The sequence below is a fragment of the Stegodyphus dumicola genome, chromosome 8 (assembly GCF_044657685.1).
Source record: "Stegodyphus dumicola isolate Sdum_Otavi_A_Nest chromosome 8, ASM4465768v1".
NCBI lineage: Eukaryota > Metazoa > Arthropoda > Arachnida > Araneae > Eresidae > Stegodyphus > Stegodyphus dumicola.
In genome coordinates, this window is record NC_140775.1 from 127,964,116 (window position 1) to 127,988,862 (window position 24,747).

At 33.2% G+C, this 24,747-nt stretch overlaps 1 protein-coding gene across 1 annotated transcript in view; it reads left to right on the forward strand.

The window, feature by feature from the left end:
- LOC118199597 (vacuolar ATPase assembly protein VMA12) overlaps positions 1 to 24,747 on the forward strand; it is a 66,796-nt gene that overhangs the window by 31,629 nt on the left and 10,420 nt on the right. The window contains exon 4 of the mRNA XM_085822394.1: positions 10,965 to 11,083. Within this exon, the coding sequence (XP_085678520.1) occupies positions 10,965 to 11,083 (119 nt within the window). The remainder of the gene's footprint in view (positions 1 to 10,964; positions 11,084 to 24,747) is intronic.

Below are 24,747 nucleotides of genomic sequence, written 5' to 3' on the forward strand. Positions count from 1 at the left end.
GGGGAAACGCTGTGGCGCGCAATAAATTGGAAGTTGATCTGTCAGCACTATCCTTATCTTCAGGGCAGATGTTTTTATTTTATTTGGCTTATAATTCTTTACTAAATGTAGTATTTCATCTCCATGTACTCATACTCTGTCTTTGATATGATTTAAATCAAATTCCTCATCATTATAATTCGCTTCCGATAGTGAAGAGGTTATTGAAAACGAAAAAATTTCGCTTAACAAATTAGTCGGTATTCTCGACACAGCAATTATAGGACTTGAACAGCGGAACTTTGTAACTGAACAAGAAATTATGTCTGTTTATAGAATTAAAGAGAAAGTATTATCACATAAAACGAAACAACGTACATTGAAAGAAATGTTTAATAAAGTAGACACATAAATATTAAGCTTTCTTTTTTGTAAATTTTGATACCCTTTAGATCATAATTGTTCTTTATTTCATAAATTACGGTTTCATATTTTTAATTTTATAAATTCTGTATGCCATCTTACCAGATTTAAACTGATGATCTATAATCCGGAAAAATCGATAATCTGTAATCACCGAAGTCCCGACGAGTCCGGATTAACGACTTTGGACTGTGGATGTTGTATGATAAAGAAATGCAGATATATTATTACATAAGGGTTTCTATTTGCAATGCACATTTTTAAACTAAATTAAAAACAATAATAATAATGAATAAAATAAGAAATTAAAACAATAATAATAATAATAGGTGAAATAAGAATATAATGATTCATAATTAAACATAAGAAACACGTTTCAAAATGAGAAAAGCTAACTGAATTATATACTGTCTATGGGTGAGGTTCGAACTTGCCACCTTTTCATTTGCAAAGCAGCGCGCTGACCACTCAGCTATCTGTGATAGCAATGGTTGTGAAAAATAATGTAACAAGTAGAAGTCGCTGCAAAGGTAATTTAATTAAACTTCAATAAATTATTGCTGTATGACACAAGTTGTAACTTTCCTCCAAAATTTCGTAATTGTATTTTATTGATTACTCTTTCACAGTCAACTTTATTTTAGAAGTTGTTATATTGCTGAAGTTAGTTTCTGGTGTATTTATTATTGGATATTTATATAGCTTTTTATTATGTATGATATAGCCAATGTTTATTATAATTAAGGAGAATTTTGTAAGGCAGAAACTTTGATTTCGTAGAAACTGTAATTTATTTAGGTTTTATTATGGTGTTATAAACAGGTGAAGCATATGGATATACTGGTCAGATCATTGCTTTATAAATATACAGTTTTCCCCTTTAATGAGAATTTGAAATTTATACCACTATATATGGTTTGAGAAATCTGAAGAAGGCGTGAACAATGCTGATTATGTTATTGCTGTATATAGTTATGATATTTCTAAGCAAAAACTCATCTCTTTGTGGTTCTGACACCATATTGAAACAGGTAAGCAAGAAGGTTTTCTGATTATGACACGTGATAAGAACTCGGTCGGCTATTGGCTGTTCGTTCACGTTACAGACATAAAAGCTGAACAGGAGCGAACTCACTTTTACGTCTTCTGCATCACGCGAAGTTACGCTGGCGACAAAAACGTTGCATCAACTACGTCGCGAGCGCACTCTTGTGGACAGGCCTTTAAGTCAGACTTCTTACAATATTTACTATATTAATTCTTACAATAGTTACTATATTTAACTGATTATAGACAGTTTAAAAAATGTTTAGCCTTTTCTTTAACTAATTTTTTATAGTCAAATTCTAGTAATGTAGTTTAGTGCCTAAAATGTGAGATCAAGATATCTGTTAAAATGAATGGCAACTCATTACACACATATATTTGATATTTAATGATAAATAATCAAATTTATATATATATTGCTCATTCATAGATTTTCTCCATTAATTGGCATATTTTCAAATTTAGTGTAAAGGGTTGTATACAGGGTGTTCCCAAAACATTGACCTAGAGTCTTATTCCTTAAATATGATCGTAGACATATAATATAAATTACAGAGATACATAAAAAAAGGTACTGAATTATGTGAAATCAATTTAAATTTTCAAGGAATTAAATTTAAAGAAATACAAAATTTACAATTTTATATGGCCCTTGTACAGAAAAATTCTCAGTTAGCAAAATGTGACCCGTATGCTAATAAGGTCATGAAAAAAAGTCATCATTTTATCACAAAAAACTGCAGAGATATGAAATTACATAATTGCTGACTTGAACCATGTTTTTATGCCTGGATATGATTTCTGGAAGCAAAATTTTATAAATTTGTAAATAAAATTACAAGATAAGAGCCATATTTTATATGCTTATGATGAATATCTGCATCCCATCATCTGCAAACTAGCTGTAAGCATTTACATTTTAATTTATAATCAACCCCTCACCAACTTTGTATAAATACAAGGTAGTATTCAAAAGTTCTTGGACTAAGTCTGTAGCGTAAAAAAATATTATGAATTAAATTGCAGAAACACATCCTCCTTCGGAATAAGACCCTTGTGCAATAACACACTTTTGCCAGCACCTGTAAAGTTCATCGAAGTATTCATCCATTTTTGGCCTTGTCCTTCAATTCAGCTTGCGATGCACATTTAACTTCGTCTGAAATTGACTATCCTGCAAGCATTTTGCCAGTTCAGAAAATAGGAAGAAATCACAGGGTGCGAGATCAGGTGAGTAAGGAGGCTGAAGCAAAACAGTTGTTTTCGTTTTTGCAAGAAAGTCATTAATGAGTAGGGATTGGTGAGCAGGAGCGTTGTCATGCAACAACAGTACCCATAACTGCTCAGCCCACATTTTTGGTCTTTTCTTCCAGATTGACTCCTGCAAACAATGCAGGATTTTCACATAGAGATCTTTGTTCACAGTGCTTCCTTCAGGGATAAATTACAGATGCATAATGACCTGGATCTTGAAGAATACCTTTAGCATGATCTTTCCTATTAGAGCGATCTTGGCAGAATTTCTGCTTCCGTGGAGATTGTGAAGATTTCCATGTTGCTGATGCTCTCTTGGTTTGCGGGTCCTACAAAAAACACCATTTTTCGTCTTCAGTAACAATTCTGCCAAGTAGGGAAGAATCTTAGTCAACAGCTGAGATTAAGTATCCTGCCCTTCCATTTGCATTCCCTTCTGGTCTACGTTTAACATGCGGGGAACGATGTGTTGCCACACCCTATGCATGGTTAGATCCTTAGTCAGTATCCACTGACATGTGGCCTCTGGTATCCCAGCTGATTGTACTGTTTGGCAAATTGTTTGTTGCCTGTTCGCACGTACCGCTGCAGACACCTTTTTGATGTTTTAATCGGTGTGCAAAGTCACGGGACGGCCACAGCGTTCGTCATCTTTGGCACTTTTCTTGGCTTCTCTGAAGTGACGATGCCACTCAAAATCTTGCATTCTTGATAACATTTCATTTCCGTACGCATGCTTCAACATTTCGAAAGTCTCCATACCACTCTTTCCCAAGCGAACACAAAATTCGATATTGATTCTCTGCTCAACTGACGCCATTTCCTTCTATCGCCGGTTACTAAATTCACCTGCCTACAAAAAAAGATGTCGCTGTGAGCTTTCGACCACATGATTTGGAATAAACCACTTTTGGAAAAGGGGGAGAATGTAGTAACACAAAAACGTTCTCGTAGTCGCACTACTGCAAAAAATTTTTACATTATAGACTCAGTCTGGGAACTTTTGAGTCCTACAACATATATCTCTGTGAATTTTTCTGTAATACTTCAAGATAATATTAAGCTTTATGCCCATATAATATACAGTCAAAAGTCTTTAATCCGAACTCGTCGGGACTTCGGCGATTCCGGATTATAGATCATCAGTTTAAATCTGGTAAGATGGCATGCAGAAATTATAAAATTAAAAATATGAAACCGTAATTTATGAAATAAAGAGCAATTATGATATAAGGGGATAAAGGGTATCAAAATTTACAAAAAAAGAAAGCTTTATATTTATTTGTTTACTTTATTAAACATTTCTTTCAACACATGCATGCGTAAAGCATGCATTACACATAGTCGAAATTAGAAAATTGCAACCAGAAAACTATTTGATGTGTATTCGTGATATTTATAATGACGAGGAATTTGATTTAAATCATATCAAAAACAGAGTGCATCGAGATGAAATGCTACATTTAGTAAGGAATTATAAGCCAAATAAAATAGAAAAATCTGAACTGAAGATAAGGATTGTGCTGACAAATCAACTTCCAGTTCATTGCGTGCCGCGACGTTCCCCCCCCCCCCCCAACAGAGCAGCGTGAAATTGATAAACAGATTTCGGAATGGTTAGAGAAACAAAGAATATGCCTTTATCCATTTTTTGCAGCAATTCCACTTTTTGTTTGATGGACATCGAAACATACTTTCGCTTTGTAGATCCTTTACATATTAGTAAATATATATCGGAAATTCTATTTGACATAATCGAAAGTTCAAGCTTACTTTTATAAAATTGCTCTAACAGTCTGCAAAAAATAATAAGTCGGATACAATTCGAAGATTAAGGAACAACGCAATCTGCAACGTTAACTGAAATAGATAATTAGATAATTTTAGCCTAGCTTATACCGTCCATTATACATTAAACGTTCATGCGTAAACGTGTTGTGCACATGCGCACATGCATATGCGCATGCATAAAAGTATTATGCGCATGCATGAATGCCTGTGCATTGAAGCATGCGCAGAAAGTTTGTAGCTTTGAGGTCCGAATTAACGACTTTTGGCTGTATTAAACGAAGGGGCACTTTATTTGTCTACCTATCACAAAGAAAACTCATTTTGGATGAAAGCACATTTCACTACTGAAAATCACTTTGGGCCTTAAGGGGTAGATATATACATTCACCAAAAAGTGTGTTTTTGTTCTTAATAATTTTTTGGAAGAATTATATGTATTGCACATTAAATATTGATTCAGTTTTGAAAATACCTGGAATACTATAAAATAACAGAAGAGGAAGTATAATAGAGTTACAAATTTTGCATTAAGTTGGCTATTTTTAGTAGAATTGTAATTAAATTGTTATGTTTCCTCATGCAACACAGTGCGAGACAGATATTTGAGAGAAAGCTATGTACATTTAACATTTAATAAATATATATCTCTTTAATTTGTATTGAAATTGAAAAATTTAATTGACTACTGTGTTAGCTCTAACCGTAATTACATCCTCTTATTGCTTTCCAGAAATCTGGAGAAGTGGAAAATGCTACAGTTGTCTCGCTCAGTTGATTGAAAGCTATTTAAAGCTGGAGAGAGACATCTTAGCTCAGTTGTTTAGTTAACTGCTGCTGCTATTGTTGTGAATTCGCGCTGAGATCGGATAAGCTTTCTCTTTAAATTTGCTGTGAATTGCGTTCTATTTAACATGTTTTCGTACTACCGATTGTTACTGCTTTATATTATGAACACTTGTACGACTATCAGGAAAATTCCAGCTATCTGTTATACGAGGGTTGGCACTTTAATAGTGGCAACTATTTATTTACAAGGAATACAAAAGTGACTCATGTCACCATGTTTTACAGTCCTTCAATATAGTCGCCAGCATTATGTACAACCCGTTTCCAACGATGTGGAAGTCGCAGAACCTGTTTTGTTGATAGTTTAAATGGACCGGTCTACTGCCGCAAGAATCTCAGGAATTTGAAGAAAGAGTTTTTGCCATTCAAGAACAAATCAAGGACAGTGTTTCTGCTGCTATCACCAAAGATGTTGACACCTTAAAGAAATACATAGCGACAACAGGAAACAAGTTGTATGATTTAAATTTTTACCTGTGCCTTTTCATTCCTCTTTGAAGCTATCCACCTATGATAGTAAGACCTCCTCTCAAGTTTATAAGACAGTTTTCCATAGTAGCGGACACAAATGGATGAGATTCTCGGGCTAAGGCCTGTCATCTCACCGCTTCTGTGAGAGCAGTTGCAGCGGATATCCTTCAGACTCTTCCCGGAAACCAAAGGCTAGATTTTGAAGCTCTATCCAGCGTGGTGGAGCTATGCTTAGGGGAGATATGTTTAAAAAACTACAGCAGGTTTCAATTAAAACCTCGCCAACAAAAGCCCATGGAAACACTCCAGGAGCCCAACACGGATGTTGAAAGGCTGTCTCATCTCACCTTTTCGGTGTGACTGACAGAAATGAGGGAAATCCTGACCCCGCAGACCTCATTCCGGCATCCGGGATCTGGAACTACAAAAAGCTCTGCAAATGGCTTAAAAAAGGCATTTGCAGAGGGACTTAAAAGAGCACTTTTAAGCACTTAAAAGAGCACTTTTCGAGGCAGCCCAGCAAGCAACTCGTAGAGACCACCACCCAATCAGAGCTGCGCAAGTCCACAAGCTAGTGGATCAAGTGATGGCTCATTTAGATTATTCATCCAGGCAAGTCAATGCTTTGGTAAAGAGTAGGAGTGAGAACAAATTGGCTCTAAAGTGTTGGATATGTAGTATACACACAGCAGAATTGCAGAACACCCAGGGCACGGGTGGGGGGGGGGGGAAATACTTTTCAGACAAGTCAATGCCTTAAGATGGAAGAGGAGTGAAAAGAAACCAACCCTAAAGTGCTGGAACTGTGATGTTGAAGGCCACATATGGAGGAACTGCAGAACACCCTAGGGCATGGAAAAATAAGGCCATTCCCCAACAACAATGCAGGAAATAAATTAATGGCCATAATGCTAAGAGGAATTTGAAGGATAACAAGAAGACCAATTTCTAAGCGCTTCAGATTTCTGCAGTGAGCGGCAGCAATAATATACTCTTCATCATGGGGCATACCAATGGAGTTCCTTATAATATGGTGATCATTACAAAAGTGAATGTTACCATCACTCAGATTTACCTCAATAGTGTAAACATAAACTCATTTGAACACCATTCTGTGTTACACTCCAGACTGCATCTAGTGATAAAATCGACATAAATGGAAAGTTAAACGTAACTGTCACGTTTGGAAGTACTGCCTACTATCACACGTCATATCTGGCAGATATTACAGATCCTTTTATGCTCGGATTGGGCTTTCTAAGAAAATACTAGTTTTCCTTGGATTTAAAAATGACGAACTGCTTTCAGCCTCTGAGGACATAACTATCCATCATCAGAAGGGATCCTGACCTGGAAATGCCGACATCTTGTCTGGTAGACCCTGCTCAGAAAGCTGCTGATATCGAAATATAGGGTTGAAGAGAAACATGAACTGCTGAGTGCAGTAACACAACATATTACAAAATCAACATCGGCTGATCGAGACCCATGGTGACAAGGAAATCAGGAAAGACTAGCTGGAAAACAGTGACATTAAACCCATGAATGAATAATAATTGAATTAATGGAGTATTCAAACAGAAAAATCTACCTGGCAGGACATATCGATATATAGTCCGACGACAAAACAATAATGGGCTCTCTGGGACTCGCTCCATATTTGAAACGGCATATTGTACCGGAAATTTGAATCAGATGATGGAAAGATTTATGGCAGCTGACACTTCCAAGATCCCGCATTCTGGACGTCCTTAAAAAACTACATAGCAGCCCTACTGGAGGCCACTTTGGAAAAATGAAGACCTTGCAGAGAGTTAGTGAGCACTGGAGGAAGGCAAAGGATGACATGCAAAAGTGAAGTTGACCTTGTGATGCCTGTGCAGGTCAGAAAGAAACGAAGAAACAGGAAAAAAGGAAAGCTGCAATGTTACAGTGTAGGAGCACATTTTGAATGTATCGCATTTAACATCCTGGTACCTGTGCCATGAACTACTGAGGCAACAAATGCATCCTCATTTTCATAGATTACTTCACCAAGTGGCCTGAAGCGTATCCTATTCCTCATCAAGAAGCTGTCACAGTAGCAGAGGTAATGATACAGCTCTGGATTTCCAGATTTGGAGTGTCTCTTTAGTTACATTCTGATCGAGGAAGAAATTTTGCATCAGCTGTAATTAAAGAACTTTGCAAACAACTCAGAATTGACAAAACCTAAATGACACCTTTACATCCTCAGTCTGATGGCATGGGAGAGAGATTTAATCGAATCATCCGTAGAAACCTCTCATTGGTAGTTTCCAGAAACCATCAGGACTGGGACAAGAAGTTACCACTGTTTGTACTGGCTTAGTGCAGTGCTGTCCACAAGACTACCGGCTATTCCTTATTTCAGATGCTCTTCAGTCATGCCTTTCTTTTGGCTTATGATCTCTTGTTTGGTTCACCCTCCAGACGTGCCTTCATCCTCTGAGGAATACATCCAAGATCTCCTCATCCAATTGATACACAATTTTGCACAAGAGCAAATCAATTTACCAATGGAGAAGATAAAGACTCGATATAACACGAGAGCTACTGGACATCGATTCAACGAAGGAGACAAGTTGTGGTTATGGAATCCTCCTTCGATGAAAAGGACTCAGTCCTAGACTACAGTCACCTTGGGATGGTCCTTACACAGTCCTAAAGAGGCTGAATGACGTTGTAGTTCAGATCCGCAAGTCATCGAATTCTAAGCCCAAAGTCGTACATTATAACAGGCTATCTCTTTGCTATGGCCATAGTACATAGTGTATATAATATAAATACCATAGACTATGGTCCTTTTCATTTCTAAATTTGTAAATTTTTGCACTTATTTATTGATTTAGTATTTGATTTGCTTTATGATACGTATTGCATTTATTTTTTATTTTGTTTGTTATTGTACTGTATTGCATTATTACATTGATGCCTTAGTTATAAGTATGGCTTTCTGCCCAGGGATTGTACTGCCCGAGATGTGCAGTCCTTGGGAAGGGGGCAGTGTTACAAATTTGTATTTAGTTAGCTATTTTAAGTAGAATTATAATTAAAATAGTTGTATTCCTCGTGCAATGCGGAGTGAGACAGATATTTAAGAGAAAACTATGTCGAAAAAGTAAAAAGGCAGGAGCACATGCATTTAACATTTAATAAATAGGTATCTCTTTAATTTGTATTGAAATTAAATAAATGTAATTGACTACTATGTTAGCTGTAACCATAATTAAATCCTTTTATTGCTTTCCAGAAATCTTGAGAAGCGGAAACTGCAAGGACTATTTCACACGGCGTTTGAAAGCTATTTAAAGCTGGAGAGAGACAGCTCAGTTATTTAGTTAACTTCTGTTGTCATTGTTGTGAATTCGTGATGAGATTGGATTAGCTTTCTCTTTAAATGTGCTGTGCATTGCGCTCTATATAACGTATTTGTGTTGTGATTATTATCGACCGATACTGTGAACACTTGCACAAATATCTCAGGAAAATTTTAGTGTTTTTTTATATTTCTTATGATAGGAATAAATATTATTAACTTTTTATCAAACCTTTTGAATTCAATCTATTACGAACCCTTATGTACGACACACAAGGCACGTTAAATATTGATTCAATTTCGCAAAGACCTGGAATACTATAAGATAATGGAAGAGGGAGTATAATAAATAGATATATGCTTGGATAGTAATGTATCACATTATTTATGAAGTATATTTCAAAGAAAGTGTTAGATCTCATTACGTCTCACATTCTAAAGCAAGCTAATGTCAATAGAAAAATATAATTTACACTCATATAAGTCTGATCAGAAATTTTATTTATGAGGCTATTATGAATATTTATTGTGTCATGGGGAAATCACATTTTTTTAAAATTATTCAATCAGTACTTATACCATCACTAAAAAGCTTAATGTCTTCTAATGTTCAGACTGCAGAAATTTATTTAAAAGATCTAAAATTAATATGTATGCATACTGTTTTTATTGTATTCTTTCTTATGTACAGGGTGATTTATGATCATGGGACAAACTTGGAGGGGTGGTTGAGCATACTAAAACATGCATTTTGTGTATAGGAATGTAGGGTCTAAAGAAGTAAAATGACATGGAAGGCAAAATGAGTTTATTTGCAAAGTTAACACAAAGCACTTCTTTGCAGCAATACAGTATTCACAAGAAATATTGAAAAGAATGATCACCAACAATAATACAAACTACAGCTGTGACTGGCTGGCAATGGAGTGGGTAGAGGGCGGTAGTGAGCCGAGTAAACCACGATCCTATTGCATCAGTGGAAAAATTACTTGGATGCCGATTTTGCAGGGTGATGAATTGGGTGGGGTGGACCAGTCCAGTGGCCGCCCTGTTCGCCAGATTTATCCAGCGTGTATTTCTTTTTATGGAGGCATATGAAGAGCATTATTTACGAGACTCCTGCTGACTCACTGTAGGACCTCCTTGCACGAATATCTATTGCGGCTGCAAGCATACGCGAATTGCCTAACATTCTTCAAAATGTTCGATGAACTCTTCTACAATGCTATCAAGCATGTATTACTGCTTGTGGTTGCAATTTTTAATATTTTTGGTGAATATTGTATTACTGCAAAGAAGCAATTTACATTGATTTTGTAAATGATCTAATTTTTCCTCCTGTGTCATTTTTTGCGTTCATGCCTTAATGTGTCACTTTAGACCCTGCATTCCTGTACAAAAAATACATGTTTTATAGTATGCTTAACCACTGCTGCAAGTTTGTCCCATGATCATAGAATCACCCTGTGTAATGTATTCCCCTTTTCTCTTAAATTTCAGTAATTTGATTGTTAAACTTCTTTAACTTTAGTAAGTTATTTTAACATCAGTTTTAATTTAAACTAATTTTTTGTACATTGAATTAAAATCACTTTCAAATTTAATTATTAAATAGTGGAATTCTGATTTTTTTTTTTTTTTTTTTTTTTTTTTTTGGAGGGGAGGGGAGGCTGTTTATTCCAAAAAATTCCTGAGTTTGTTCCTGAACAGTGTTTCATGAAAAACTCGTACTTAAAAATTAACTGTAGTTTAAAATTTTCAGTTTCATGCATGTTTAGTATTACTTTTGTTAAGCACTTGTTTCCTTCTTTTACAGTGAAATCTGTGACTTCTCAGGTTACTGCTGTTATAAATTTTGTTCTATCTGTTGGAGGCAGTTTCATATTTGCTTTTAAGGCAGTTGAATATGCATTACCAGAACAAAATATTCCTGCTGTAAGTATAATTTTTCAAAGCATGTATGCAAATATATATTAAAATTATTGAAAGATTATTATTATAAAGACACAATTAGTTGTTAATATCTTAACTGCTATTTTGATATTTTGTAACGTTTAAAAATATGGATGTTTTCAAACATTTATGATTATTTTTGTTGTTGTCATGGTGTTTTTCAATGAAATCTTTCTTTTAATGTACTGAATTAATGACATTCAAAAATTATTATGTATGTAAAATTTAATGTATATCCATCTCTACAACTGACAAGAAACTTATTTTTGTGGCTTTGCAGTTTTTATGTATCTGTTTATAAGTTGTGTGCTGACAATGGCTAAATGAATAAAACCATGAAATAAAACTATAGTCAACTTAAATTCTATTCCCAGCAGTTAAAAAAAAAAAAAAAAAAAAAAAAAAAAACAGTATAAAAGTAGGGACTCTTATATTAGTTAAAGAGCATAAACTACCTCCATGCACTTCGATAGTAGGCTGAATCTATGATACCATCCCTGGAATGTTAAAAGAACTAATTTTAAAAAAATAAAGAATAATTTAACAACTTAAACCCAACGTAGCCTAAACTTATGGCACCATTGCTGAAAGAAAGAGTTTTGCTATGTCCCTCCTTTTCTGTAACTGGCATTGATTCATGCGGATCCTTTTATATAAAATGTAAGAACCGACGAAGAGGTAGTTTAAATAAGATATATGTTGTCATATTTGTGTGCTTAGTTATTCGAGTGATACATCCTGATTTTGTTACAGATCTAACATCGCAGGCTGTAACTGCAACATTAAAAAGATTTTTTGTGCAATGTGGCTTTAGCTAGACTATATATTTGGATAACACCACCAAGTTTGTTGGAGTCAACTCCATCACGGAAAAGCTGTTAAACCTTGTCAAAAGTTCACCTAGTCTGTCGTCATACTTATATTGTTTAGTCTTTCATCGTATTCTGAATCAATCATTTGAAAGTTCAGTCCACCTCGATCTTCTAATTTCGGTTTTATTTATGAGGCCAGAAAGAAATCCTTTAAACATCATATAAAATGAGCAATCGGAAACTCAGAATTAACTGTTGAAGAATTTTTACTGTCATAAATCAAATTGCATTTTAAAAAGTAGACCTTTGTTACTTTTGTCTTAAATTGCTAATGACTTCGAAACTTTGGCCCTTGGTCATTTTTTAATCAGAAGACCCCTTAATACTCTGCCTGAAACTTGCATTTCAGAAATTCCAGAAAATAGACTTTCCCACTGGCAGAAAATTATCAAAATTAACCAAATAATGTGGAAGAAATGGCCCAAAGACTATCTAAATAATCTTCATTAGAAAAGTAAATGGTTCTTTGAAAAGTACAACATAAAAAAGGTTACCCTGTGCACTTGGATAGCAGGCCGAATCTATTATACCATCCCTGGAAGCATTGATAAAATCTGTATTGTTGTTATCAAAATCCCTCAAGGACTGATAAAACATGGAATATCTAATATGTATATTCTGCCTACAAACGACTGAAGTAGTGTAATTGTATTATAATTCTTTGTATTAATATTGCATGTTTCTTCTTTAGAAAAATTCAGTTTGTTGAATAGATATATTGCATTTAATTGTTTAGAATTGATATGTATCTAACTTGAATGTTCATAAATTGTGTATATTAGTTTTGAAATTAGTATTTCACCGTCAGGCAGGATATTGGTGCCTGACGGTCTCTCCTAAGCGAAAACTTTCCCTTTTATCAACATTGCCTAACAATGAATCATGTAACACGTAATGTACCTCATGAGTGGACTGTTGAGCTAGAGTGAAATCCCTTAAGCATAATATAAATTGATCTAGTTGCATGAATTTCTTTTTTCTTTTTACAATACAAATGTCTTTAGTAGAGTCTTTTGAAACATTTAGTATTAGTTTGTTGTTTTACTTCTAAATGAATATTTAGTAGCTCACTAATGTCTGAGTAGTAAGACTGTTGAACACTGGTAGTTCAACTTAGGTTCAAATCCTGGCAGATAAGAGTTTTTTTTTTTTTTTTAATTTTTATTTTATATATATATATATATATATATATATATATATATATATATATATTTCCCCATATGTAGCATAAATATAAACCAGCTTCCTTTAAAAATTCCTTATTCTTTGCCATAATCCAATCTGAACTGTTAGGCTGTTATATTATATTGTGTTGCATGACTTGGCAAGTGCTTGCAGTTGCACAATACATATTTTTGTCTTTCTCATAATCTAATGGACAGCCAGTGTGTTGTTATTTGTAACACGCGTTATCATGTAACACGTAATGTACCAATGTAGTTTTCTTTTGATATTGGTATTTTGATCAGCTGATCTTTGTTTTGCTTCTGAATGGCTGCTTATTGTGTGGTTAGATGATGAATTTGAAAAGAAATTAGTTTCGTTGTTTCGTAGTTGCAAATCTTATGAGTGGTAACTACGACATAAACCTATGTCATAGACGTTCCACATTTTGAGACATAAAATCTCAAATTTACATTTCAAATTCTAACTGTGTATTGCTTAGCAAACTGAGCAATTTAAAAGTAATAAAAGTGTTCTTTAACAATTAAAATATTTTTCCATAATACTTTATCTAATTCGTTTAATATAAAATATAATGATTTTATAATTACCAACCATGATTACCTGAGATAATTGGGTACCTGATATAAACATATACTCCAACTACTACGGATTCTCCGCAGTTTCTACAGAAATTCATGATAAACTATGAGCTACGAAAAGTATGGAAAAAACTACAGATTTTACAGAAACAGAGTAGGAGAACCAGTACGCAAAACGGAACCAACTAATTCATCCAATGATTGGCTGAATACTCGTGTCATCATATATCACGTGTTGAGTGCATTGCTGATTTTGAAGAATAGCCAATTGTAGTAACTCCAACCGTTAATGACTGGTCGATAGTCCCCACCACAACATCTGGTCTTACAGGTTCGTTGCTACTGCGTGATTAGCTTGCCTTCGGCTCCATTGCTTGTATTACAGCGAGAGCTTAGTGAGTGTCTTGTGAACTGGGATTCAGGTGGAAGTTTTTTAATAATGCTACATTGGATGAAAGAGCCAAAATTTTCAAAGCAGAAATTTAAAGATTCATATTCTTTAGAATTTCCATGCATTAAAGCATCCGTAATTTCTGTGAATCACACACACTGCAGTGTATGCAACAAAGACTTCTCAGTTGCACATGGCGGTAAAGATGACTGTAAACGGCATGTTTTTTCTCAAAAACATATAGAACTTGCCACTGTAAAATTTAAAGAAATAACGAATTTCTTAATAAAAGATGACAAAACAGGTCCTATAGAAGCCCAATGCTATTTTGTTCGATTTTTAATTGAACACAATCTACTGCTTTCTGTTTTGGATCATTCCAAAGAGCTTTTCAAAGCAATGTTTCCGGATTCTGCCATAGCAAAATAATTTAGCTGCGGTCATACCAAAACTGCCGTTATTGTGAAAACGCTTGCAGAAAGTACTGTTGCTGATATTATAAAATCAGTGTGCAATGCATCGTTTTCTCTAAATACTGATGGAAGTAATGATAACAAACTGTATCCATTGATTATAACATATTTCAATAAAGAAAAGGAAGTGATAATTACGTCATTGATTTCTATTTTAGAGAGCACGAATAATACCGGAGAAGGTATTTTTAATTATATAAATGAAAATTTTAAAAGCAAAAGTTTAGAATGGAAAAATTGCTTATCATTTTCTTCAGATAATGCTAGTAATATGATTGGAAAGTTTAAAGGTGTAGCATCATTTATCAAAATGCATCAACCAAGTATAATAATCCGAGGTTGTCCATCCCACCTTTTCCATATAGCTGTGAAAAATGCTACTGAAAAATTAATTGGCTCAGAAATCAAAATGTTGTTAATAGATATATATTTTTATTTGGAGAAAAGTTCGAAACGGAAGCATAGCTTCAAAGTTGCTGAACAAATTTTGGGACAGAACACAAAATCTCATAAAATTTTGGAATATTGCAGTACGAGATGGTTGTCTCTTTTAGAATCTATAACAAGGATTTTAGAACAGTGGGATGCCGTGATAAATTTTTTTGGAGATCAACCAGATAACAGTGAGAATGAAGGAAAGAGATTGCAGAACATTAAAAAAATGTTACAATCACCTTCCACCAAATTGTACTTGTTATTTTTGAAAATACTTTGCCTTTGTTTATAACAGTAAATATTAATTTGCAACAACAAGCTCCTTATATACATAAATTGAGAAGAGAACTTGTTGAAATTTTAATGAATTTATTTGTTAGATTTGTAAAACCATCAATAATTTCTAAAGAAAATGAAGATTTTACTCTAACATCTCTTTCATTTCAAAAGTATAGTAAACAAAAAGAAAATTAAAATTTAGTGATTGGTGCAGAAACAAGACTATATTTTAAAAACGCCAAATTGAATGAAAGTGAAGTAAAATCATTTTTCAGTTCTGTGCGAGCTTTTTTTGTAACTGCATGTTCATATATAACAGATAAATTTCCACTAAGTGATCCATTTCTAAAACATGCTGAAGTTGTTGACATCAACTTGAGGACTGAAGTTTCACTTTCATCTGTTCTTTACTTGATGAATACTTTTCCATCCATTATTGATGAAAAATATCTTAATCAAGTGGAAATTGAATTTTCCATGTATCAAGTAGATGATTTGAAAGAAATTGTAGATTTGCATATTGATATAGCATGGGAAGAAGTTGCTAAATTAAAAAATATCAACGGGTGTATTAAATACAAAGTATTGCCTACTGTAATGCTTGTTTTCTTAATAATACCTCATTCAAATACAGCTTACGAAAGAATTTTTTCTATTGTTAAAAAAAATCAGACGGAATTTCGACCAAATTTAGGTCCTAAAACTCTCGAAGCAGTTTTGATTGAAAAAATAAGTATGCAGGCAAATGAAGAACTGTGTAATAAAAAAAACATTCTCAAAATCAGAACTTAAGCTTGCTAAGCATGCTAAATATAAATCTTTGCATTCGTAAATTATAAGTATTTTTTAAATACTAATATGTATAACTCTTGGTTATTTAAATTTTATTTCCCTGCGGATATCAAATCCAGAATAAAGATGTATGATTTATGAATTCTGATTTTTTCTGATTAGTAGTGATTTAAAATACTTTCTTTTTTCATCTACAATCAAAAGTCGTTAATTCGGACACCCATAATCCGGAATGATCTATAATCCGGACCTCGAAGCTACAAACTTTCTGCGCATGCGTCTCATTGACGCATCCGCGTAAGACCTTTACGGCTGCAAATATGCATGCGCAAAATATGTTTACGAATGCGCGTTTAATGTATAACGGACGGTATAAGCTAAGCTAAAATTATCTAATTCAGTTAATGTTGCAGAATGAGTTGTTCTTTAATCTTCGAATTGGATCCGACTTATTATTTTTTGCAGACTGTTAGAGCAATTTTATAAAAGTAAGCTTGAACTTTTGATTATGTCAAATAGAATTTCTGATATGTCAAGGATCTACAAAGCGAAAGTATGTTTCAAAGTCCATTAAAGTGGAATTGCTGCAAAAAATGGATAAAGTATAATGGATTTGTTTATCTAACCAATCCAAAATCTGTTGATCAATTTCACGCTGCTCTGGGGGGGGGACGTCGCGGCGCGCAATAAACTGGAAGTTGATCTGTCAGCACTTTTCCTTATCTTCAGGGCAGATGTTTTTATTTTATTTGGCTCATAATTCCTTACTAAATGTAGTATTTCATCTCGATTTACTCCGTCTTTGATATGATTTAAATCAAATTTCTCGTCATTATAATTTGCTTCCGATAGCAAAGAAAGTGACCTTCTTCGAAAACAAAAGAATTTCGATTGACAAATTAGTCGGTATTCTCGACACAGCAATTATAGGACTTGAACAGCGGAACTTTGTAACTGAACAAGAAATTATGTATTTTTATAGAATTAAAGAGAAAGTATTATCATATAAAAAACGAAGCAACTTAAACAACTTATATTAATAGAAATTTTTAATAAAGTAAACAAATAAATATTAAACTTTTTTTTTTTTTTTTTTTTTTTTTGTAAATTTTGATACCTTTTAGATCATAATTGTTCTTTATTTCATAAATTACGGTTTTATATTTTTAATTTTATAATTTCTGCCTGCCATCTTACCAGATTTAAAGTGACGATCTATAATCCGGAATCGCCGAAGTCCCGACGAGTCCGGATTAACGGCTTTTGACTGTAATATTAGATTTAGTGATATACATGTGTGAGGAGTTAAATGAAAATTTCTAGTTAAATGTGCGTATACTTTACAAGTACATATTATTTGTAATTATTCAGTTTTATATGTATATGGATTTTAAATGTAACAAAATTTATTACAATTATTAATTAAAATTAATGAATGGTTAATTACAACATGCGTTACGCACGCATTTTCAAAGTTGTGAAAATGTTGTTCGCGTGTTGACTATTGACAAGTTCTGCTGCAGGTTGGAGTCTATGTATAAATCATCTCAAATAAACTCCATTAATGGAAACTAAATTTTGTTATACCAGTTTTTCTTTCCACAAAGATTTTGGATTGCTCATTTAAAATTCTAAAAATAAAGAGTGAACTATTTTATTACTATTTATTTCATATTGCATTAATAGAGACTAGATTTTAAATTATAGTAGTTTTTCTTCTACAAGGATTTTGAGATTGTTCATTTAAAATTTTAAAATTAAATGGAGTAAACTATTTTATTCGTAAATAAAATTTGTTTCCTTCTATTAAACAATAATTCATGCAAGATTTTATTTCATGATAAAAAAAAAATATTCATGAAAATGTGAATTCAATGAATTCAATAAAATTTTTGGAAATTAATGAATTTTGTCGATTTTCTTCTATGCATTTTAAGTTTTGGGGGGAGACAAAGCCCGTTATGCCCCCTTTTCTTTTCTTTCTTTTTCTTTTTGATAAAGCCCATTACTCTTTTTTGTGACATTCCTATTATTCCCAGCATCTGCACCATCATCCGAGTTTTTGATCAACAAAAGATTTGCAACAGAAATATCAAAATGTTACACTAAATATTAAATAGCTTTCCTTGAGGCTTCAAGATTTAGCTAATTATCACATTACACATTTCCATTTCATCATCATCCTTAGCTTCATTTTCATTACTGCAATTTTTACTGTTTTTCATCCAAGATGCGAATGATTCCTCATTGCTAAAAATTTGAAAATACCATCTTGAGCACATCTTTTTATCCTTTGAAACATGTCTTTAAATTCATTGTCAGTTGTTGTCTGATTGGTAATATTACTTTTGTCTTTAATATATGTAAATCACATTTTTATAATAATGAACAAAAGGAAAGCTGTTAAATGACCCCTCACTGATTAGAAAAGATGGTTTCCTAATGTTATTAATTTTTCCAATGATTTCTCTGAACTGTTGTCAGTTCAATTAAACCTTGCTGATTAACATTTTCAACATTTTTGTAATTTAATAAAGACTTTTATAATGTCATTTATTAGATGCCTTAGTACAGGATCATTTTAATTTTAAGTTAAAAGATAAGTTGGAAGTTTTTGTGAGTACTGACGTAGTATGTCATCTACCACTTTTGCTATGATATCTGAATCCAACTATAAATTTCCAAAAGAATTTTATCCGTTCTGGAGACAGCATAAACACTCAAACTGGATCATGCTAAAGCGTTTTGAAACTAAATATTCTACACAATACATCATTTTCTCTAATTTCGAATACCTTACTCATAGACTCCAACTATTACAGGTTCTCCGTAGTTGCTATGAAAATGCATGAAAAACTACGATGAAAAGTATGGAAAAAACTACGGATTTCATAGAAACAGGGTAGGAAAACCAGTACACAAAACGGAACCAACTGATTCATCTGATGATTGGTTAAATACTCATGTCATGTTGAGTGCGTTGCTGGTTTTAAGAATAGCCAATCATAGATCAGTAACTCCAACCATTGATCACTTGTCAACAATAGTTCTCCGCACTCCCAGGTTCATTGCTGCTGTACAAGGCTTGTTTATCCTGCCTCAGCTCCATTGTTTAGTAGTGTCTGTCGTGTGAGCTGTGATTCAGCTGAAAGTGTGTGTTTTTTTTTTTTTTTTTTTAATTATGCTATCTCCATAGAAGAAGCTAAAATTTAAAGATTCATATTCTTCAGAATTTCCATACATTAAAGCATCCGAAATTTCTGCGCGTCATGCACATTGCAGTGTGTGCATCAAAAACTACTGTCATGCATGGCAGAAAGGATGACTATAAACGTCATTTTTTTTCCTCAAAATCATGAAGAACTTGGCACTGTAGAAAATAAAGAAATAATTAATTTCTTTATAAAAAATGATGAAACAGATGCTATAAAAGCTGAATGCTATTTTGTTCGATTTTTAATTGAATATAATCTACCAATTCCAAACAGCTTTTCAAAGCAAAGTTTTTGGATTCTGACATACCTCCTCCCCCCAAAAAATATATATTAGCTGTGGCCATGTCAAAACTGCTGCTATTCTGAAAACGCTTGCAGAAAGTACTGGTGCCGATATTATAAAATCAGTGTACAATACATCATTTTCTCTAAATACTGATAAGAATAACAAACTGTACCCTTTGATCATAACATATTATAATAAAGAAAAGGCAGCGATAATTACTTCATTGATTTCTATTTTAGAATGCACGAATAACACCAGAGAAGTTATTTTTAATTGTACATGTACTTTGCTTTTAAATGAAAACTTTAAAAGCAAAGGTTTAGAATGGAAAAATTGCTTATCATTTTCTTCAGATAATGCTAGTAATATAATGGAAAAATTTAAAGGTGTAGCGTACTTTATCAAAATGCATCAACCAAATATAATCATCCAAGGTTGTCCATGCCCTTTCTTGCATATAACTGAAAAAAAATCTGCTGAAAAATTAATTGCCTCAGGAATTGAAATGTTGTTAATAGATATATATTTTTATTTGGAGAAAAATTTGAAATCGAAGCACAGCTTCTAATTTGCTCAACAAATTTTGGGACAGAATGCAAATTCTCGTAAAATTTTGAAATACTGCAGTACGAAATGGTTGTCTGTTTTAGACTCTATAACCAGGATTCTGGAACAGTGGGATATTCTGATTAATTTTTTTTTTTTTTTTTTGTTGATCAGATAACGTGAGAATGAAGGAAAGAGATTGCAAAACATTTAAAAAATGTTAGAGTCACCTACCACCAAATTGTACTTATTATTTTTGAAAAATACTTTGCCTTTGCTTATAACATTAAATATTAATTTGCAACAACAAGCTCCTTATATGCATAAATTGAAAAGAAAACTTGTTGACTTTTAGTGAATTTATTTGTTAGATTCGTAAGTTAATTTCTAAAGAAAATGAAGCTGTTACTCTAACATCTATTCCATTTCAGAAGTGTAGTATACAAAAAGAGAATGAAAGTTTAGTGATTGGTATAGAAACAAGATTATGTTAAAAAAATGCCAAGTTGAATGAAAGTGAAGTAAAATCATTTTTCGATTCTGTGCGAGCTTTTTTCGTAACTGCATGTTCATATATAATAGATAAATTTCCACTAAGTGATCCATTTCTAAAACATGCTGAAGTTGCTGACATCAACTTGAGGACTGAAGTTTATTTTCATCTCTTCTTTTCTTGATGAATACTTTCCCATCCATTATTGATGAAAAATATCTTAATCAAGTGTCTTTGAGTTTTCTATCAAGTAGATGATTTGAAAGAAATTGTAGGTTTGCATATTCATATAGCATGGAGAGAAATTCCCAAATTAAAAAATATGAATGGGTGTATTAAATACAAAGTATTGCCTATTGTAATGCTTGCTGTTTCAATAATACCTCATTCAAATGCAGCTTGTGAAAGAATATTTTGTATTATTAAATAAAAAATCAGACTGACTTTAGACCAAATTTAGGTCTTAAAACTCTCGAAGCAGTTTTGTTTGAAAAAATTAATGTACAGGCAAATGAAGAACTGTGTTATAAAAAAACATTCTCAAAATCAGAACGTAAGCTAAGCTTGCTACTTGTAAATCTTTGCATTCATAATTTATAAATAAATTATGATTAAATTATAAGTATTTTTAATAACTTATAATAATAGCATAGTAACTTCTAAATAAATTATAAGTATTTTTTAATAGGTACATGTATTATTCTTGGTTATGTAATTTTTTTTTTTAATTTTACTTCCCTGTGGAGATCAAATCCAGAATAAAGATATATGATTTATGGATTCTAATTTTTTTCTATGATTAGTAGTGATTTAAAATACTTGCTTCAATCATGTATAAGTAGATTTAGTGATATACATACTTGAGGAGTTCAATGAAAATTTTTAATTAAATGTGCATGTAATTTACAAGACATATTTTTAATTATTCAGTTTTATATATATGTGGATTTTAAATGTAATAAAATTGATTACAATTAATGATTAATTAAAACACATGCATTAAGTGCCCATTTTCAAAGTTCTAAAAATGTAATTCACGTGTTGACTACTGCCAAGTTTTGCTGCAGGTTTTACTGCAAATGCTTCCACATTATCTCGCAAAAACATAATAGAGGTCCATTAATAAAAGTGGTGGATTAGTTCTTGCCATGTGACATACTTAGTGTTTGAGCTGAATGATTCATAAAAGCGACCTTTTCAATGGCCATTCCTGCTTTCATTTTGTAAAATTGAGGACAATTTAAATGTAATGGAATTGAAAATGTAATACGTTATTAAATTGATTAATGGAATCATTTTCATTTATGTATTCTTAATTATTTGTATTTATTTTCATACTTAAAAATAGCATTTTAGTGGTGTCATCTAAGGAATAAATACCGTATTTGACAGCATATAAGATGCACCCTTATTTAGACCGGCACACACAAGGGAAAAAAGTTCAATAGCGTGGTTTCTTTTAGTTCTCATGTTTCGTAAAAGCCAAATAAACAATTATTGAATGCAATTACCTTCACATATAAGACTGTGTCCTTCAGGTATAAGACGCAGGTAACTTTTTTTAGACCAAATTTAGGAAAAAAAGTGCGTCTTATATGCTGTCTAATACGGTAAATAGCTGAAAGCAGTAGGTCGCATACTGAATAATACCATCTTATGCCATATCAAATGACAAAATATTTGAGAACTAGAAATTGGTTTCAGCACAAGAGAAATAAAGATCATGTCTCATGTAATGGCTATACTTACCAGACTGTGTGAATAATAAATACACTGGTTATAATAAATTAAGGAAAAATCACAAAAATAGCGATAACTCCCTCAAAAATAAGCCAAACCGTGTAAAATTTGAATATGTTACCAAGTAAGAGTATCTGAGTAAAACTCTAGTATGCAAATTAGTGGCGCTGCACTCGGAATACGTCATCTGCGAGGAGCATAAAAGTCCATGTTTGAGAGCAAGCCCACATATTTCACTGTGATAGTGACATCAGAAATCTAAGATAGTTCGTAACAATGATATCCAGGCATCATTTTCCTGCAGAACTACGACAGAAAGCCATTGGGAGACTAGAGGCAGAACAAAGTCAAACAGAAGTGGCCAGATGGCTAAATGTGAGTCCTTCTGTGGGTCATAGACTTTGGAGGCAATTTCAAATCACAGATTCAGCACCTAGGAGATTCAGCCAAGGACGGCCAACTACTACGACGAGCGCCGATGACCGATACTTGACATTATGTGCACTCAGGAATAGAACCGTTACTCAGACTCTTGTTAGATCCTCCCTTGCTGCAGCCAACCGAAGGTTGGTGTCAACATCAACTGTGCGTAGAAGGCTTCACGAAGGTGGTCTGTATGGGAGGCGAACAACCATTTGCGTGCTGCTCAAGTCACGCCATAGGAAGGACCGTTTGCAGTGGGCACGACATCATGTCCACTGGTCGCCTGATCAGTGGAGGGCTGTTCTCTTTACGTATGAGTCCAGGTTTAGTCTAGAAAGCGATAGTAGGCGTTATTTGATATGGAGAGAACCTAGAACCCGTTATCATCTGTCAAAAAAACATCCGTGAAAGAGATGCATACAGAAGAGGCAGTGTCTGTGTTTGGGGTGGCATCTCTTTGGGTGGACGCATAGACCTACATGTTTTTCCAAGGGGAACAGTGAATGCTCATGTTTATAGAGATGACATCCTTGATGCTTATGTGCATCCTTATGCCAGGGCAATAGGTGATGCTTTCCTGTTACAGGACGACAATGCAAGACCACAAAGCGCTCACATCATAGATGATTATCTTCAACAGGAAACAATTACGTGCATGGAGTGGCAGCTCGATACCCAGACTTGAATCCTATCGATCACGTTTGGGATGCTTTAGGGAGACATTTAGCTGCTCTCAATACGCCCCCTTAGACCCTTGCCGCGCTTGCAATTGCTTTGCAAGAGCAATGGCTCTCGCTTCCTATGGAACTGATAGACCGTATAATTGAAAGCATCACGCATTGCTGTATGTGCTGTATTGCTTCTAGAGGCGATTATATTCCATGTTGAAGGTACTTTTATTATAGCAAACTGAAATCTTCGATTTTTTCATTTTATACATGTGCTAATTTCTATACTACCGTAATTGTCTGGTAATTTCTTTTTATGTTATTTGATACCTTACTATATGTTGTATATTGTGGGTACGTTTCATAAAGTTCTACATGTAACTTTTTTCAGTAATTGGGATTTTTCCTTAATTTAGGATAATCAGTGTACATTGTTAGGGGAACACAATGCAACATAATTTTTAAAAAGGGGGAGAAGGAGAGACTAGATTATAGATGTTTCTAATTTTAAAATTATTGCCGATAATACAAATCTAAATCGTATTTCAAATCAGCATATATAAATAATTGGAATTAAGATTTTCTTATCTATCATGCTTATTGTAAATACATTGCAGTGAAAAGCTGGCTGCATTGGCATTTTTGTTGTTTTCCTCATGTGTTATGTGAACACAAGCCAGTTTCTTATAAATGAGTTATTTAGATAGACAATCCTAATATGCTTTGCTATGAAAAAATAATTCAGTTTGAAATGAGAAATTTAATGTGTAATCCCTAGTAATAAGGCACTACTTGCATATTTTTATGCTATTACTTTGCTAAACAACTTATTTTCAAGAAAAGTTAAGGAAGCAAATAACTTTATAATTTCCATTTTTGTGAGGTTCTTTTTGCATATAAGTATATTTCCTATTATTTTTAAATATCAATAGTGGATTATAATCGATGCTGTTTTCAAAAATTAGTTACTGTTGTCTACACGCAGGGTTGGTCAAAATGTAATTGCAATTACAATTGTAATTAGATTATACAATTACCTTGTAACTACCGTTACAGTGTAATTGCTTTTCAGTTACTATTTACATAGTAATTGCAAGATTTTATTACAATTACAATGTAATTACAGTCACATCATTACTGTAATTACAATGTAATTATAATTGTAGCTGCAGTAGTTCATTACAATTAAGTAAGTAGGAAAGTAACTAATTTCTGTAACATAGCCTAGTGGAATTGTGTTCATAATTGAAAATTACAGTAAATGACA